The following is an 18,502-nucleotide window of genomic DNA, read 5'->3' as shown; positions in this document are numbered from 1 at the left end:
AATGTTTAGCCTTCAGACTCCAGGAGTCTGTCTGCAGCAGGCAAAAATACACCTCCAAAGTCTCAGCTGGTCCTTGCTCTGGAATTTCAGGGCTGCTACTCTGTCAGAGGAGCATTTATAGCTTCTCCAAAAGCCACCACATCTATGCAAGAGATCAATGTGTGTGAATTGCAACCTGAGCATAGTGCAGGGAACAAGAGATTGATATAGGTTTCCTGGAAGGGCCCTACTGTGGGATGTGATCCATGGGTAGAAGTCAAGTACAACATTCCTTGTAATTACAGGTGGGTAGCCGTGTTGGTCTGCCATAGTCAAAACAAAATAAAATTAAAAAATTCCTTCCAGTAGCACCTTAGAGACCAACTAAGCTGGTTCTTGGTATGAGCTTTCGTGTGCACGCACACTTCTTCAGATACACTGAAACGGAAGTCACCAGACCCTTAAATATAGTGAGGGAGTGGGGAGGGGTATTACCATGGAGAAACCTGGTCTGAACAAAGACACTGGATTCATATCTCATTATACATGACAAAGCTATCTTTAGCCATCTCACCCCTTGCCTTTCCCTGTAAGACCCTGTAATAATTGCAGTCGTTAACAGTCGTCTACATGTTTTCCACACCTATCAGCTGATCACCCATTCCCACCACCCTTCTGAGTAATACCCCTCCCCACTCCCTCACTATATTTAAGGGTCTGGTGACTTCCGTTTAGGTGTATCTGAAGAAGTGTGCATGCACACGAAAGCTCATACCAAGAACTAAGTTGGTCTCTAAGGTGCTACTGGAAGGAATTTTTTTAATTTTATTTTGTTTATTCCTTGTAATGCTAGAGTGGACATGCAAAGTGATGTTTGGTCCAGCCAGTTGAAACTTCCTGTTCCTCCTGGAAGCACTTGGAATGCCCCCCCCCCAATATGGGGTAAAGCCACATGTTGCTATTTGTAACTTTAAGTCTTTAAGCCTGCCTTCAAGATTGATACGCTGTACTGCGTGAACGTGAGCCAACTTACTTTTTGTTGACTATGAATAGGATTGTGGCGTCTTTATTCTTTTAAGAGAGATTCATTTCCTTGGCAAATTGGTGGGATCTATTGAGGACTGCATGCTGACAGTGGGTGGGGGTGAAAACTGAAAGTGGGAAGAGTTTGCAACATTGCAGAACTGCATAGCTATCTCTCCTCCTTTCTCTGTGCCACCTCAATGTTTGTTCCATCTCTCTCTCTCTCAATCCAGGGGTATCTTACCCATAGAGGCTAGTGGCGCGGGACGCTAGGGCGCCAAGTTCTGGAGGGTGCCAGAGAAGAGGCGGAGGCTGAACATGGTGCCTCCCAGCATCAGCTCACCACCCTCGCCCACCTCCGCCATGCCGCGCCTAAGCAGTGCCGCACCCACCCAGAGCATCCCTCTGCCATGGCCACCATGGCATGAAGTGGCCAGCTGAGCCGGGAGGCGCCACGTCCAGCCTCCGCCTCTTCCCCACTGGAGGAGCCACCCTCCAGCTGCTGCCCACCTCCTCCAGCCCCGCCAGCAGTGCTGTCCTCCCTGAAAAAAAACTCTGGGAAATGGGGGGGGGAGGCACCGTTGGGAGCTTTGCACCACGGCGCCGGATATGCTTAAGGTCTCTCTCTCTCTCTCTCTCTCTCTCTCTCTCTCTCTCTCCCTTCCTCTATCTGTTTTGTCCCCTTCCCCACTATTTTAATCAAGATAATTCTCATTATTTTACTCCCAAGAGCATCAGAACAAGCTTGTCACTGCCCCATTTTACAAAGCCTTCTCAGTTTATACTGTCATTCTGGTTTCCATCAGACTTTTCCTGTATCCAGTAGCAGAGGAAATATTCTGTCTGCTGTGATGGGTAGATCTTCTCAGTGGCTTTGCTATGAAAATGAGCATGACACTGAAGCCAACCTTGTGATGTTTTTATTCGAGCCAGGATTAGGGTTTTCCAGAATATTAAACACCAGGAATTGTTCTCATGGATTATGGTGCTGCAACTCTGTTTCGGTGAGTTAGGCAGCTTGCAACTAGAAAAAGAGTTTCAGATCTCATGATGCTGTTCAGACACCTTGTGGAGAATGGCTGAACGACAACCAGTTAGAGTTGCTATTTACTAACATCCATTTAGAATTCCGCTATATCATGACTAAGGATTGGGAACAAAATTGATTCCATTCGCATTTAGAGGTGAACTTATCTAATTTCCACTTTCTGAAACAAAACCATCTTTCTGAATTAACACTTCTTTGAATTTTGCAGTTCTCAAGTAATGCGTACAAAATGAATATACTAGGGGAAATGTGCATAAAATGAATATATTAGGGGAGACAGTCGCCTTGATCATTTTGGTTTTCATTTTCTGAACCTTTTCAGACTCTACAATATCTTTTTAGATGTGAGGTGATCAGAGAATCTTTGTCTCCTCTGTCACCTGTTTTTCTTTGCTACATCCTGGGCCTTCTTTCTCTCCAGACTCTCAGACCTTAGATCGTGGCTACACAGTGCACTCATTACAAGCTCTCTGGGCTCTGGTGTCTGGTTTATACATGGAGTAAAATGAGGTAACCGCTTCTAGAAGTACTAGAATGGGTTGCTCAAGTTCAGATGGGGAAATTGCATTAAAACAACAACAGAAAACAGATGCAGACAGGAGAGAGTTTGGATTTGATATCGAGCTTTATCACTACCTGAAGGAGTCTCAAAGTGGCTAACATTCTCCTTTCCCTTCCTCCCCCCACAACAAACACTTGTGAGGTGAGTGAGGCTGAGAGACTTCAGAGAAGTGTGACTAGCCCAAGGTTACCCAGCAGCTGCACATGGAGGAGCAGAGACGTGAACCCGGTTCACCAGATTACGAGTCTACTGCTCTTAACCACTACACCACACTGGCATGTGGAGAAGCAGTCAGCCATGTGCTCCACTTGTAGCTGGACTACGTACAATCTAATTACATGCCCTCCAACATCCTGGGAACAAAATTTGGGATGCTTCTTTTTACAGTCGTACCTTGGTTTTCGAACAGCCTAGTTCTCGAACCTTTTGGCTTCCGAACGATTGAAACCCAGAAGTGACTATTCCGCTTTTTGAACGTTCTTTTGGAAGTCAAAAATCCGACGGGGTTCTGCAGCTTCTGATTGGCTGCAGGAGTTTCCTGCAGCTAATCAGAAGCTGTGCTTTGGTTTTTGAATGCTTTGGAAGTCGAACAGACTTCTGGAATAAGAATAAGATCAACCATTCGACTATTGATTCAAAACCTCAAAATATATTTTATACAATTGACATTTTATTTGTATTCTTTGTATATTATATTGTTGTTTCATTGCTATGGCCAATGGCTGACACAAATAAAGATTCATTCATTCATTCATTCATTCATTCAGGAACAGATTCCGTTCAACTTCCAAGGTATGACTGTATATCCTGAGCTCTCACACTTGCATGGGAGTGCAAGACCAAAAACACTCCTTTTTTTTTTTTTTTGTCTTGCAATTCCGGCGCGACCCAGTTGACTCATGCCAGAATGATCATCTTTACAAGCTCTCTATCAAAAAACGGGACATTCTGGGATCCAGCCAGAAGCTTTTTAGCTTCTGTAATTCCAGGATGTCCTGCTTAAAAATGGGGCAGTTGAGCGGTATGTATTTTTCCACCATGTTCTGCTACACGTAGACACAGCATGAGCCTTCAAGCCTGACTTCCATATGATGAAAGGCCAATATGTCTCCGAATACCAGTTGCTGAGAATCACAAGCTGGCCTTAGCTCGTGCTTGCATCTGGTTGGCCACTGGAAGAACAGGATACTGAATTATATAGGTCTTTGGCTTAAGTCCTTGTTCTGTTCTTAATCAGCTCTTATTCTTCCTCTTCCACTTCCCTACATCACCTCCTATTTACAGCAATACCTCTCAGAAGAAACTGTTTTTATTTATATTTTTTATTTTGTAGGAGGCGCAAAGATTTACTCAGGAAGGGCACAACTTAGGTTAAACATATACAGCAGCAGCCAGGGACACTGCTGCGTGTATAATCTCACAATATTCGTTCAGTTCTGTTCAGAGGGAATTATTGTAAATAAACTTCCCAGGGAGGCACAAGTCTAACATGGAGGGGCCCAGCCCCGGGGATAATTTCCGGTCTGTTGCCCTGAGTGTACTGTCAAAGATGGACTCGCGTCAACCTAAATAATGTGCTAATCTTCCCCCTTCTGATAACTGGGCTTGTGCTTTAACAAAGACATTATAAGCTGCTATTTTGCACACTGGTGAACTCTGCACTGTTGCTTTTGTCTGTGTACAGTTTGCAGCGTCTCGAGGAAAACCAGGAGAGGAAGCAGCTTCCCAATGAAAAGATGTACAGTTGGAAAACCATTTCTTACTTTCTCCTCTAATATTCTCCCTTTCTCCTCCTGCCCTTGCGGGTTGGTGATTCCTTCACATAATAATTACATTTTGCTCTAATTTTTCCTGTGTCTTTTTCTTTCCCCACTCCTAGACACGGATATGTAGAGTAACTACCATTGTGGAAGGAAAACAGGGAATACTATATTGGAGTAGAAGAAGGGAGTCATGTCCCCTGCAGGAAGATACTCGATACCTTCCACCTTGATACTGCTTTTGCTCCTTTGGGGTGGAGAGAACGTTCAGGCACAGAGAGCAGGTAAGCAGGGGAACTTTTTGTAATTGAATTATAGATGAAGGAATGATTTCTTTTTTCTCTCTTTTTCACATATTGTGGCAGATAAACCTATAGAGCAGAATGACAGCAGATCAAAAGTCTGAAATTGATAGTACATGACTTTTTTAAAAATAGCATTTCATATATACAGTGGTACCTCAGGTTACAGATGCTTCAGGTTACAGACGCTTCAGGTTACAGACTCCGCTAACCCAGAAATGACACTTCAGGTTAAGAACTTTGCTTCAGGATAAGAACAGAAATTGTGCTCTGGCGGTGCAGCGGCAGCTGGAGGCCCCATTACCTAAAGTGGTGCTTCAGGTTAAGAACAGTTTCAGGTTAAGAACGGACCTCCAGAATGAATTAAGTCCATAACCAGAGGTACCACTGTACAGTCTCAGTAATCCAGACAACAACCCTATAAGGTAGATCAACATTATTCATTACCTCTGTATTCTGGTGACTGGGGCAGAGTCCTAGTGGCTTATCCAAGATCACTTGGCTAGTTCTTGGCCAAAGTAACTGGTGAACCAAGGACTTCTCAATTGGTAGGTCAGGTTGCAATCCCACATACATTTACTTGGAAGTGAGTTCTGTTGAACCCAATGGGAATTGCCTTTAAAGAAAAATGCATAGCCACTACCCCGTTGTAGATCTTGTAGGCAGCTTGTAGGACTCTGCTAAACTTCTGGAAGAAAGGGGGGGTGAGCTGTTTTGAAAGGGATATGTGTCTTTCATTAGATCAGTTGTCAAATGATCTGATAAACACTTGTGATCTTAGTTATAGATGCAACTGCCGAAGATTGAGACAAACTGGCAGTAGGAATAAAATGCATGACAAAAAAATGATTTGTGGTTAGGAATGCATATGTGTCTGTTGAAGAGGTCCCTTGTGTCTGGTATGGAATCCCTGCATGTTGCAACAGATTCTGGGGCCTATTCCATATTGCACTGTCAGTTCACACAGAACACTGTCCTGACCTCCTAAATCTTCCTGTTGCCCTCATGACTACTGAGATCGTATCCTAGAACATGCTTCTCTGGGGCTATGCATTGTGAAAGTGCATTTTTTGATTGATTGATTGATTGATTGATTTACTTAATCATTTATAGACCACAATACTGTATTTTTCAAGTGATGTACGGCTATGGTAGGAATACAGCTTGAGAGAAGTTAACCATAAAACTAGGAAAACTTGCTTAAAATACCCAGTTGAAATAATAAAAAGAAATAAAAAGAAAGTATTCACCAAGGATCAACAGGGAGGAGGTCTGTCTGATCACAGCTGGGAGGAAGTTCCACAGAATTGGACCCGTAGTGATGGGATCCTGGTGGATATAAGCTATGCAGATGACCTCGGTGATTGGGTAGGGATTTACAAAATCAGATGAGCCTTAAGGTATCAAGTTGCTAAGAGCCTTGAAAATTAATTCACAAAACTCTAACCTGGCCTAGTAGTATATCAGCAGCCAGTGTAAGTTTAATTATGTCCAATGAGTCCTTCAAGGACATTATGTACTGAGCCTCACTGAAGAATCTCTGATAAACTTCTGAAGAAGCTCTTTGGAACATAGTTTGAAAGTCATTGGTCTAAAACTGCATGAAAGCACTGACTTGGTCAAAGTTAAAAGCTTTATTAAGGGATAATCATGTATGCTTTGAAATATGAGGTCAAGATGCCCTTATGCTCTCTCAAAATGGTGTCCTTGGTTTGATCCTTGACTTGCTCTTCACTGGCAAGTAGCAACACTTCCTTAGCAATTGAATTCTTCAGTTGTCAAAAAACTCAATCTCCAGTCCAATGAATCATCCCCTTGTCAACACTTAGGTTCTGTTGTTTGTATATATATAACAAATCTTGTAAAACTTCTCACCACTGTAAAAGAAAGCATTTCTCCAGGCTGACAATAAATAAAATATAATGGTGCTTTTAAATGAGAACATGGAATGCCAACTGTTTGCTATTACTGTCTGTGAAGGCAGGTTTGAAGGCAGGCAACTCTTGATCTGCCAAAAAGTTCTTAAGCATGTTGAGTTAAAGGGGAATGGAAGGAGGGGGAACAGAGAGCAGTCTGTTAAGATTTCAAAAGAAAATAGTTGCCTCATAGACATGCAGACAGAGTAGGCGAAAGCACATCAGCCACAACAGAGAGAGAAAAGAGAGAAAGTTTGCATAACAAAGCAAAAGCTGTATTCAGATCTCCTTTGGGCCTTACTAAACTCTAAGGACAGACTCGGTAATGGTTCTCCAAGGTGGAACATGTTCTGTGGAAGGCTGACCAGACATTCCCCCAAGCAGAAATTGCTACGATGAGCAGAAATGTCCCCAGATGTTGTGATGTTGGTGGCTGTCTTCCTCTACCATGTCTCAGCAGATACTCATTTTTCCCTTGCAGGTTGCAAGAATGTCCACTATGACCTCGTCTTTATCTTGGACACCTCCTCCAGTGTGGGGAAAGAAGACTTTGAGAAGGTCCGCCAGTGGGTGGCTAATCTGGTAGACACGTTTGAGATCGGACCAGACAAAACCCGGGTTGGTGTTGTCCGCTACAGCGACAGACCAACTACTGAATTTGAGCTTGGGAAATATCGGACTCGGGAGGAGATCAAAGAAGCCGCAAGGAATATAAAATACTACGGGGGCAATACAAACACTGGTGATGCCCTACGGTACATCAACACATACAGCTTTTCCACGGAGGCTGGTGGGAGACCAAGCGACCGCACCATCAAAAAAGTGGCTATTCTTCTGACAGATGGCCGGAGTCAGGATTATGTATTGGATCCGGCCACTGCAGCTCATAAAGCGGGCATAAGGATCTTTGCTGTAGGGGTTGGTGAGGCCCTCAAAGAAGAGCTGGATGAAATTGCTTCAGAGCCCAAGTCCGCCCATGTGTTTCATGTCTCAGATTACAATGCTATTGACAAGATACGTGGGAAACTGAGGAGAAGACTTTGTGAAAGTAAGTAAGAAAGCCATTTCCTTGGCACAAAGGTATGCACAGCAAATCTTCTATGGGTTTGGAGAGCTATGGCTTCATTAGATGTGGTAAAATGAAGGTACTCTGAAGTCCCATCACATGTCAGGTTAAATTAAGAATGAATAATTTTATGTAGAATGTTTTAACATGTAGTCTTTCTCTCTTAGCATTCTACTTGAATTTAAGTCAATGGATGTGGCCTTGGACCCATGCTCTCATGTGGACCTGATGGAATGATAATTAGCAATGTACATAGTATGTGACTGTTTCAAATATGACAATGCCATCACACATGAGCTTTTCTTCACTCAATGGTTATGTGACTTGTAAGATTGAGAGAGAGACGATGTGTTCACTTAAAGGCACCTAGGGGAGTTAGGGGATAGCAGCCTGATATCTAGAGATCTCTGTTGGGTGAAAGGTCTACTTACAGTTTAGTAGTTGAACATCTGCACTGCATGCAGAAGGTCTCAGACTCAATCTGTGGTATCTCCAGGTAGGACAGGGAAAACCTTTTGCTAGAAGCTCTGGAAAGCTTCTGCCAGTCCGTATTGGTAATACTGAGCTAAATGGACCAATGATCTGACTTGATAAAAAGCAGACTGCACATCATGAAAAGGCCATTATGGAGACAGCTTCCAACATATGATAGAAAGAAGCTTTGCACATTAATTTTTTTTTAATCGAAAGGATACACACACACACACACACACACACACACACACACCATTAAATCGACAACAGGAAGCTCCCAAATGCTTTGGATTTTGCATCTGAGGGCTTGTCCCCAGAGCAGTCTTTGGCCTTCCACATATTGTTAGACTCTAATTCCCATTGGCCACAGCCAGCATGGCCAATGGTCAGGGGTGATGGGAGTTGCAGTCCAGCAATGTCTGGAGGGCTAAATATTTCAATCCCTGATGTACAGCTGTCTTCTATTGAGTTAGAACGTTGGCCCATCAAGTTGAGTATTGTCTACCCTAATTGGCAGTGGCTTTCCAGAGTTTGATATCTCCAGTCCTTCCTTCAGATTTCAGGAATTGAGCCTAGGACAATCTGCATGCCAACCACATGCTCTACGACTGAACTACTGCCCTTCTCTGTGTGTGAGGTGTCCCTGCCTTAGACCTTTCTGTGTGCTCTCTTAGAAGTGTCAGAAATATGCTCCTTGGGGGTCTTCATACAGACTAATCAGGCAAGGTCTTGTCGTAGGATTCAGCAGACTTGCGGTCTTGGGCAGTTGTCAGTTCTCAGAGAGCAGTGAGGCTAGAAGATGTTTAAGGCAGACATAGGAAACAAATGTGGCTGAGGTTCAATTTACACATTGGGCAGAATTTTACCATTCTTTCTTCTGCATTCCTGTATTCTGAGCTGCCTGGGCAGGCTGAGAGGAAGTGTGACAGAGAGAAGTTGTTAATAGCCCTTCCCCTTTTAGTCCTTCCCAGCAAAATCCCCCTCACTAAGCTGATGGGGAGAAGATACAGGGAATCCATCTCAACAATGCAGAAATCTGGGTAAGCCTTTGGAATGCCATGCAGCAATGCATTCTAAAATAGCTGGATATTGAAACCTCGTTTTGATTTACATGTGCTTAACACAGAGACGTCGTCATTAAAGTAGCTCAGATTGTGCTGGCTGGCTAAGAATATTCCTTTCTCCTCTTGGTGGTGCAGCACACTGCTTGTTTTGGAACCAGCCGGTTATTTATGCTAGCTGAAATTGCAGCGTTAGTGTCCCAAACTCCCCTGGCATGATGAAGTTACACTCAAAAGGCTGGATTTCCTGCTTTCAGCCTACAGTATGATCACCTCCAGGTTTTAATGTTGAAATGTCCTCTGGTGCAGAGTTGGGTTGATGCGTCCAATTGATGGCCAGTTCATCATGGTTCCATGGGCATCGCAAGTTACTTTTGTTTGGTGGAAATTCATTTCGTCACTCCTAGTCTGTGCTTGGGAATTCATGCCATGGAAGGAAAGGCTGAGATCTGACTTCTTGAGAATCCTGCCCTGTATGTCAAGAGAAGACCATTTCCTTCCAAACTGATAAGTGCACGGTCACTTGCAAACAAGTTGTTTATTGAGCATTCATCCTGAACTGTTTGCTGGGAGGTGATATGTCATTGCATCAAGCAAGTATTATCCCACACTTTCCAGGGCATGTTTCTTTCCCTTTCCTTATTGCAAAGTCTGGTTTTTCAGAGCCAGTGTGGTGTAGTGGTTAAGAGCGGTAGACTCGTAATCTGGGGAACCGGGTTCATGTCTCCGCTCCTCCACATGCAGCTGCTGGGTGACCTTGGGCTAGTCACATTTCTCTGAAGTCTCTCAGCCCCACTCACCTCACAGAGTGTTTGTTGTGGGGGAGGAAGGGAAAGGAGAATGTTAGCCGCTTTGAGACTCCTTCAGGTAGTGAAAAGCAGGATATCAAATCCAAACTCTTCTTCTGTGTGAGAATATGTTTCTGTGTAAGAGCTGCAAGTAAACTTTAATTGTGAAACCTCAATTTACCTTCCAGTAGCACCTTAGAGACCAACTAAGTTTGTTCTTGGTATGAGCTTTTGTGTGCATGCACACTTCTTCAGGTACACTGGAACAGAAGTCACCAGACCCTTATACATAATGAGAGAGTGGCGAGGAGTATGACTCAGAAGGGTGGTGGGAATGGGTGATTGGCTGATGGGTGTGGAAAACCTGTTGACGACTGTTAATGACTGCAATTGGTCTTACAGGAAAAGGCAAGTGGTGAGATGGCTAAAGATAGCTTTGTCATGTATAATGAGATAAAAATCCAATGTCTTTGTTCAGACCAGGTCTCTCCATGGTTTTAAGTTTGGTAATTAGTTGCAATTCAGCTACTTCTATTTCCAGTCTATTTTTGAATGGCTACCTACCTGTAACTCAATTTACCTTATGTGACTGAATCCCATTGAAAACAATGGCAGTTTACATGCACACTGTGAACTATAGCAAAAACTGTAGTTCACTGAGAGGCTTGAGAGTTGTTAACAACTACAATTCCCAGCACCCTGAACCAACTACAGTTCCAATGGTGCTTTGAGGGAACCCATGAGTCTTAAAGTAGTAGAAGGGTGCTTTAGATGGTATAATGCAGATATGAACAAGGAACGACAGTTTATGGGTTAGTGAAACCTTCTGCTTCATTCATTCATGACATGCTTCCAGAGAATGATGTCTCTCTTGGGCTGTATAGCTTCCTTCTCTTTCCAGTCCCAGTTTCAGAGTTCTTGCAATGTCACAAATTGTGACACCCCCTCAACCCAGCTCTGCATACTTTCCATCCCCCTCAGTGTCACTCATGAAGCCATAAAATCCCACACAAAACCAGAAATGGTCCAAAATCTTTGTTTGTCTCGTGGGTCCCAAAATGGCTTTTCCTTGACCGTATCTCATTTCAACCCTCCTGGAACTTTGCAGTTTTATGAATGCTTTCTCATTTTAGCTGAATTCCTGAGGGCTCGACAGGAATCTGGAGAGTGAATTGAGGCTCTACAGTTTCACTCTCCCAGATGTGTTCATGCACCACAGGCGATGTGGCAGAGCGAATCATGTTCTTTAGTTTGTCCTGTTCAGCTGGAATGGGACTCAGTTCGGCTGACCATGTGGCCCAATTCTCATGTTCATTTCTGGTTGTCAAGCCAATGCAGTCTCTGTGATTGTTGGGAAAAGATTGACATGTTGTTCACTGCTTTCAATAGTTTGTTGGCCAAAAGACAATATATAAATAAACCAAAGCAGAATATTCAATGCCAGGATCATAGTAGCAGTGGTAGCTAGAAGCAAGCTTGGTGGTGCTCCTACCAGTGGGCCAACAAAATGGCAACAATTTATTCTGAGCATGGGGTTGTTCCTAGAATTGTTCCTCTGATATTAACTTTAGAAAGGAACTGAAATCACTGATTCTCCCGGTTTTGCCTTTACGTGGCATTCTTAAAGTGTGTGCTTACTTGAAAGTACCAAACCAACAGCTGATCCCAGGATACACCAGTCTCTTGTGAGTCTTGTTTGCTCATTGCCAGAGGGCTACTTTGCCTTCCTTTTTTATAGCTCCAATGAGAGGAGGATTTATTTTTGTGTGTGCAAAATGGGATTTGTCCTTCCACAAAATGCAAACATAACCGAGGAACTGGGATCACTTAGGTCACCAACCCTGCTATTCATGATGGGTGGGTCAGTGAGCTACTGAGTCAAGAATTTGTCCCCATCTCAGCATATCTTACTACTCATCTTTTTTTGTTAGGGAAGGGAAACAGAGGACAGCATTTGTTCTTCCCATCTCATGGGACTGGTTCCATCATCTAAGTATGTAGCTTCCAATGAAATTTTGTAAAAGCTGAACTCCAAAATGTAGCTTCCTATTAATGAGCAGAACCGGTCAACTAGTATTTGGGGTGTCCTGGACCTGTAGGCTTTTTTTTGAGGGGGGGAACCTAATGCCACCTTGTATACTGCCATCAGCTCCTTAGGGAGATAAAAACCAAATGAAACAATTATTTTCTGGTTGTAAAGCTTTTCGGGTTTTTTCTATAGGATCATGCAAATGCAGCTCCAAAAAGCATGTACTAGGGTAAAGGGTCCACATGAAGGAACAAAGCAATGTCAATAACATGCAAAAGTGCATTGTATTAGGTGAAATCGTTGTGCACAAATGTGTATATTACGATTCACCCTAAAAATCTGATGATAATTTTCAGAAGGATTAAATAAATATTATTTATTGAATTTTTATACAGCCCTGTACCCCTAGGTCTCAGGGCGGTTCACAGGATAAAAAGAAAATGAATTTTCCAAACTGATGTAGAAAACCAAACTTAAGATTTGGGGATGAAATCTGAGAGAAATCTAAATTGACAGATTTGTCTATCCCTAGTCACAAAGTGGAACTTGGTTGGCCTCTATCTGTCTCGGGAGACAATGGAGGACTGTGCCTCTGGAGGTGAAAAAATGACATTAGCTGGCAAAAAGATCAAACTTATCCATCCTTAAAGAAATCAGCCCTGAGTGCTCACTAGAAGGGCAGATCCTGAAGTTGAGGCTCCAGTACTTTGGCCACCTCATGAGAAGAGAAGACTCCCTGGAAAAGAACTTGATGTTGAGAAAGATGGAGGGCACAAGGAGAAGGGGACGACAGAGGATGAGATGGTTGGACAGTGTTCTTGAAGTGACTGGCATGAGTTTGGCCAAACTGCGGGAAGCAGTGGAGGATAGGGGTGCCTGGCGTGGCCTGGTCCATGGGGTTACGAAGAGTCAGACACAACTAAATGACTAAACAACAACAGCTCCCCTTTGGACTGCAGCTTTGTAATGGAAGTTTCTAAATCTACCTTCTCTTTTAACCAAACATCTAATGGATGTCACTTCCCCCGAAATTTTGATTTGCACAGCTGACTTCCCTTCCCACCTTCCAGACCCTTGTTTGGGGGGGGAGGACTACTGCTCAAGTCTAGACATGTAATTCTGTCTCTTTGATTACTTAAGCAGCTGTAGTGAATCAGTGCCTCCCAGGAACAGAGGTTACAGTGGAGTTGGTGGGAGAGTGGGAACATTAAACCTCCAATGCTGATTAGAAGGCAAGGCATGGGGCCATGGAGATGACTGGCAACAAGCTGAAAACATTGCTTGCACATAAGGCTGCAGAGGGGCAATAAGGTTTGAGAATCTGCCTAGTTGTGTTTCGTAGCAATATGTGCAGGTGAAAGCACTGAGACAGAGCAAAGGTTTTGCATATCACTCCTGGCTTCTCCAATGGCCAAATTCTAAGATGCTCCACTAATGCAAATCCCCTGGTTTATTATTATTATTATTATTATTCTTATTATTATTATTATTAATCCTTCTTTTGCAAATCTCCTTAGGATTTTTTGAAGTGTAGTTAGGTATGTTAATGAAAGGAATGACAACAGCAGGAACAATCATGAGCAAACAAAACCGAGAGGTTGTATGGTAATCATCTTTACCGGTAAATATCTAAAGGACTGTCACATGGGAAATCTGTAAACTTGTTTTCTGCTGCTCCAGAGGTCCTACACACGAGTAGGAGTCCGGCAGAGACACATGCCTGACTGGCATGTTCTCTCCCTCCCGGTTGTTCGTTTGGGAGATTCGAAAGCTTTCTCCAGCCCGAACACCACAGCGACTGATACCAAGAAGCATCAGCACACTTCAGGATCAGCAGAGTATAGGCAGTCAGCATTCAGACTCAGTAGCACAGCAATCTGGCTAAACTACGTTTATTTACATATACACACTTGGAGCATCGTAACTCAGCTCCTTCCTCTTCAGCATCAGACAGCAAAGAGAGAGAACAAAGGACAAAAATCCTACACCATGGAAACACAGTAATAAAAACACCCTGTCTCCATCACTTCCCACAATGTGGAATGAAAACATACACCGTCATGTGATAAAAACAATCCCATGACTTCAACACGGGAAAAGAATCCTAACAGGTAGGACCCAAACCAATGGATTCAAATTGCAAGAAAGGAGATTCTGACTAAGCTTTAGGAAGGAGTTTCTGACAGCAAGGGCTGTTCAGCTGTGGAACGGACTTCCCTGGACTCTTAGGACCCCAGGGAAGCTGGCTATGGGAGAAGAAGAAGAATATCTTCTGCAGAAGGTCCCCAGTTTAATCCTTGGGATCTCCAGATAGGAGTGGGAGAGACCTCTGCCTGAAACCCTAGAGAACCACTGCCAGTCACTGTATACAGTACTGATTGGACAAATGGTTTGACACAGTATGAGGCAGCTTCCTGTTTTCCTAGTGAGCAAAATCCTAGAGTTGGAGAGAGCCTCGTGGAACAGCTAGTCAAGCCCTCTGATGTAATCAGAGTTAGAGGTTCCCAAAAGAGATGGTTGTCCCCCTGGGGTCTAGAATAGGGAGAACCTACTCTAGGTGAGCATACCCGCCAACATTTCTCCAATGAAAACAGGGATGTCCCATTCCATAATGATATTTTTACTAGTTATACCCCCACACATATTACCTGGTTGCTACAGCCAGTCTGGGCAGCTTCCAACATACATAAAAACATGATAAACTATTAAACAATTAAAAAAAAACACCTTCCCTATATAGGATTGCCTTCAGACTGCTCAAGGGTTGGATAACTCCATACCCTCCAACATTTCCCCTATGAAAATAGGGACATCCTAAGAAAAAGTGGGACATTCCAGGATCAAATCAGAAACCAGAATAGCTTCTCTAAATCAGAGGCGTCCCTGGAAAATAAGGATACTTGGAGGGTCTGGGTGAGTAGCTTAGACATCTGATGGGAACTGTTCTGAGACTAGAAGGAAACTAGGTGTGCTGGGATCGTGGGAATGGACAAAAATGCTTCCTCCCCACCTAATAACCAGCATGTCGGTACCTATTCTTCTTCTTGTTGTTGTTTACATGACAGAAATACCTCAATGACTGCCTCTCTTCTTTTGAACCAACCTGGACCTTGTGATCATCTCCTGAGGACCTTCTTTGTGTGCCTCCTCTAGAGACCCAGAGGGTGGAAACACGAGGACAGGCCTTATCTGTGGTGGCTCCCCTCTCTGGGAATGCTCTCCCCAGGGAGGCTTGCCTGGCGCCTTCATTGCATATATTTCGGTGTCAGGCAAAAACGTTACTCTTCAATCTGGCCTTGGACTGATTAAACCTTCTAGGACCTTTGAAATGTGATTGTGGGAGGGGGGGTTGTTATTGGTTTGTATTTGTATTTGTATTTGTTTATTATGTATTTTTTGTTCTCGTTTTCTGTTTTTATGTTGGGAACTGACCTATGATTTTCAGGTGAAGGGTGATATGCAAGTTTAATTAATAATAGTAATGATAATTAATGGGGTATCTCCTTCCCGTAAAATGTTACAAAACTGATAAGTAGCAGGGTACCCTATTCCAGGTCACTAGGGCAGACTGACAGACTCAACAACCTGGGATACAAATGTGAACAGGTTTTTTGACATGGTTGGTTGTAGGGAATCAGAGATACAGTGGCACCTTGGTTCTCGAACTAAATTCATTCCGGGAGTCCGTTCGACTTCTGAAATGGTTCAAAAACCAAGCACGGCTTCCGATTGGCTGCAGGAGCTTCCTGCACTCAATCGGAAGCCGTGTCGGATGTTCGGCTTCTGAAAAGCATTCGCAAACCAGAATGCTCACTTCTGGGGTTGCAGCATTTGGGAGCCGATTTGTTTGGGTGCCAAGCCGTTTGGGAACCAAGGTACCATTGTAATGAATATGGTATTCTGTGCCACATGGGTGGGTTTTCAAAAGGATGTCTCATATAGTGAGGCTGGATGGGTTGGTGAGAAATCAAGCCAATAATTCTCATATAATTGAACAGCTGATGTGATGATGGGAGGCACCCAGTTCATCAAATGGGTGCCATTACCCTCACACTCAAGAAAATATTTTTAACATACAAATAGCATGGTTGAAAAGACACTACTTGCCCCTAAGCGGGGATCTTATACAAATATGAAATCTGAGAAATTGCATTAGTGAGCTGCAGTGACATCTGCTGGATGTTTTTTTTAAAAAAAAATTCAGGATTCTTTCTGAGCGAATTCCAGTAAACAACCATGTAATGCTGCACGACAAATCAGAAGGAGCTTTCAATAAATCATTTTGATTACTTTTAATCGGGGAAGTGTATGTGCAGCCCAACTGACTGTAAAAGTTGCTCTTCTATACCAGAACAGCTGTGCAATACAGGGCTTTGAGGTGCTCAGCCTTTGAAGACGGCAGCAGGGTTTGACTGAATTAAAAAAAAATGAGTTGAAAACAATTACGCCACAGATTTGCATGGCTTTCAGCACCCTTTGAACAAGGCATACATTTGGATGTGAAGGACCCAAGAAGATCAGGCCACCTATTTGAAACTAGAACCAGTGAATCAACTACCCTTTGAAAGAAAAAAACAAAATAAAATAAAAAAATTCTTTCCAGTAGCACCTTAGAGACCAACTAAGTTTGTTCTTGGTATGAGCGTTCGTGTGTGCATGCACACTTCTTCAGATACACTGAAACGGAAGTCACCAGACCCTTATATATAGTGAGAGAGTGAGGAGGGGTATTACTCTGAAGGGTGGTGGGAATGGGTGATGGGCTCATGGGTGTGGAAAACCTGTTGATGACTGTTAACGACTGCAATTAGTAATACCCCTCCTCACTCTCTCACTATATATAAGGGTCTGGTGACTTCTATTTCAGTGTATCTGAAGAAGTGTGCATGCACACGAAAGCTCATACCAAGAACAAACTTAGTCGGTCTCTAAGGTGCTACTGCAAATAATTTTTTTATTTTGTTTTGTTTTGACTATGGCAGACCAACACAGCTACCCACCTGTAACTGAACCTTTGAAAGAAGTCATTGTTCCTATCTACTCTCACCACCCTAAAAGCCGAATGGCCAATTTTAGAAAGTGGACTAAAAAATAACAATTTCTACCCAGCTCCAGTGTCTGGCAAACAGTTCACCTCTTACCGTTTGCCAGAACAAAGATCGATGGGTTTAAATTACCCCAGGGGTCTGCCTGTCCCTTCACAGACTCACCAGGCTTTCATGGCTGGCCCTATGTCCCATCCCTTCCACCCTGGACTGGATGCAAAGCCAATCCTAACCCCCAGCCCATCAGCACAGAGCACAGATCAGGCTAAGGAATAGTGCAGTCCCCATCTATCCTGCAGATGATCAGCTGACCACCATTCTCTGCACGATTTTCCAGGCTTGTTTACAGAAGTGTTCTTATATGGTGGCTGGTTTGGGCCATGATCCAGCCAAGATTCTGCCTTGCCCCTTAAATTTGTTATTTGCCCTTCCTTTTGCTGTAGTCAGCCACTGTGCCAGCCAGGTCAGGGCTAAATATCCACATTTTCTTAAGTGCTTTCCAAGGGTACTGTATTTATTCCCTTCAAAATATTTACTCAGATCCTTCTGGTAGCATTTGCTTTTTTATGTGGGTAAGGATAAAACTCCCTTCCTTAAAAAGCTTCTGTCTATTTAGCCTTAACAGAGAGAGAAGAACAATTGACCTTTCATGGGATTTTTGAGCAGAGACCAAGGAAGAGGAGGAGGAAGAGGAGGAGGAGAATCTCTACCTAGACAAATGTTGGCATCTGGCAAATGTGACAGAGTTCAGCTTGTTGCCTGTCTGTGATTTACAACCTGAGGCCATAATCGTCCCACGCAGGCGGGAGGCCATTAGGTTTAATCCTGGCATCCTTGTCCAGAGAGAGGCACAATAAAGAAGGTGATGTCTTTTATTGGACAGTTCTCACTATGCCCACTTTGTCTTTTCCATCCTTCGGGGCCAAACGGGTGGCTTCAAAGCAGCACTCTTGCTAAATTGTTCTTAACTTTGACAAAGTACGGTGAAGCGTGGCAAGTGTCTGAAACTCTTGTGGCCTTTATATGTGGTATCCAGGATTATTTCTTTAAATGTGGTGTTGGGATAGTAGAAAATTATGCTCCTGCTATCCTGCACTAGCCTGTTGCAGATCTCAGAGCCTAAATTCTGAACCTTAGAATCCAGATCCTGAGAACCAGGGAATTAGCAGCAGTGTGAAAAGGTATCAACACACATCACTTTTCCCGATCGCTGCATTTCCAGGGCAGGAAAAGTTTGTCCTGCAGATATAGATGTGAGAAGGAACAAAGCTTGGAACATCCTCTTGACATGCATGAAGTTTCAGGTGTGACCAGGGATGCTTGAGCTCCAGTGTTTTGTTTTGTTTTCCCTTTCAGATTTTGATATGAACTAACCAGAACTGCAGGGGCGCGGGTGGTGCTGTGGTCTAAACCACAGAGCCTAGGGCTTGCCAATCAGGTCAGCGGTTC

The 18,502-nt window shown here is 43.5% G+C and overlaps 1 protein-coding gene across 1 annotated transcript in view; it reads left to right on the top strand.

The window, feature by feature from the left end:
• The window catches only part of COL22A1 (collagen type XXII alpha 1 chain), a 197,227-nt gene that overhangs the window by 14,478 nt on the left and 164,247 nt on the right, over positions 1-18,502 (top strand). Inside the window, exons 2-3 of the mRNA XM_033156119.1 lie at positions 4,492-4,656; positions 7,072-7,638. Coding sequence (XP_033012010.1) covers positions 4,566-4,656; positions 7,072-7,638 — 658 coding nt within the window. The 5' untranslated portion in view covers positions 4,492-4,565. The remainder of the gene's footprint in view (positions 1-4,491; positions 4,657-7,071; positions 7,639-18,502) is intronic.

This window comes from Lacerta agilis, chromosome 7 (genome assembly GCF_009819535.1).
Source record: "Lacerta agilis isolate rLacAgi1 chromosome 7, rLacAgi1.pri, whole genome shotgun sequence".
Taxonomy (NCBI): domain Eukaryota; kingdom Metazoa; phylum Chordata; class Lepidosauria; order Squamata; family Lacertidae; genus Lacerta; species Lacerta agilis.
This window is presented reverse-complemented; position numbering and strand designations above follow the sequence as displayed.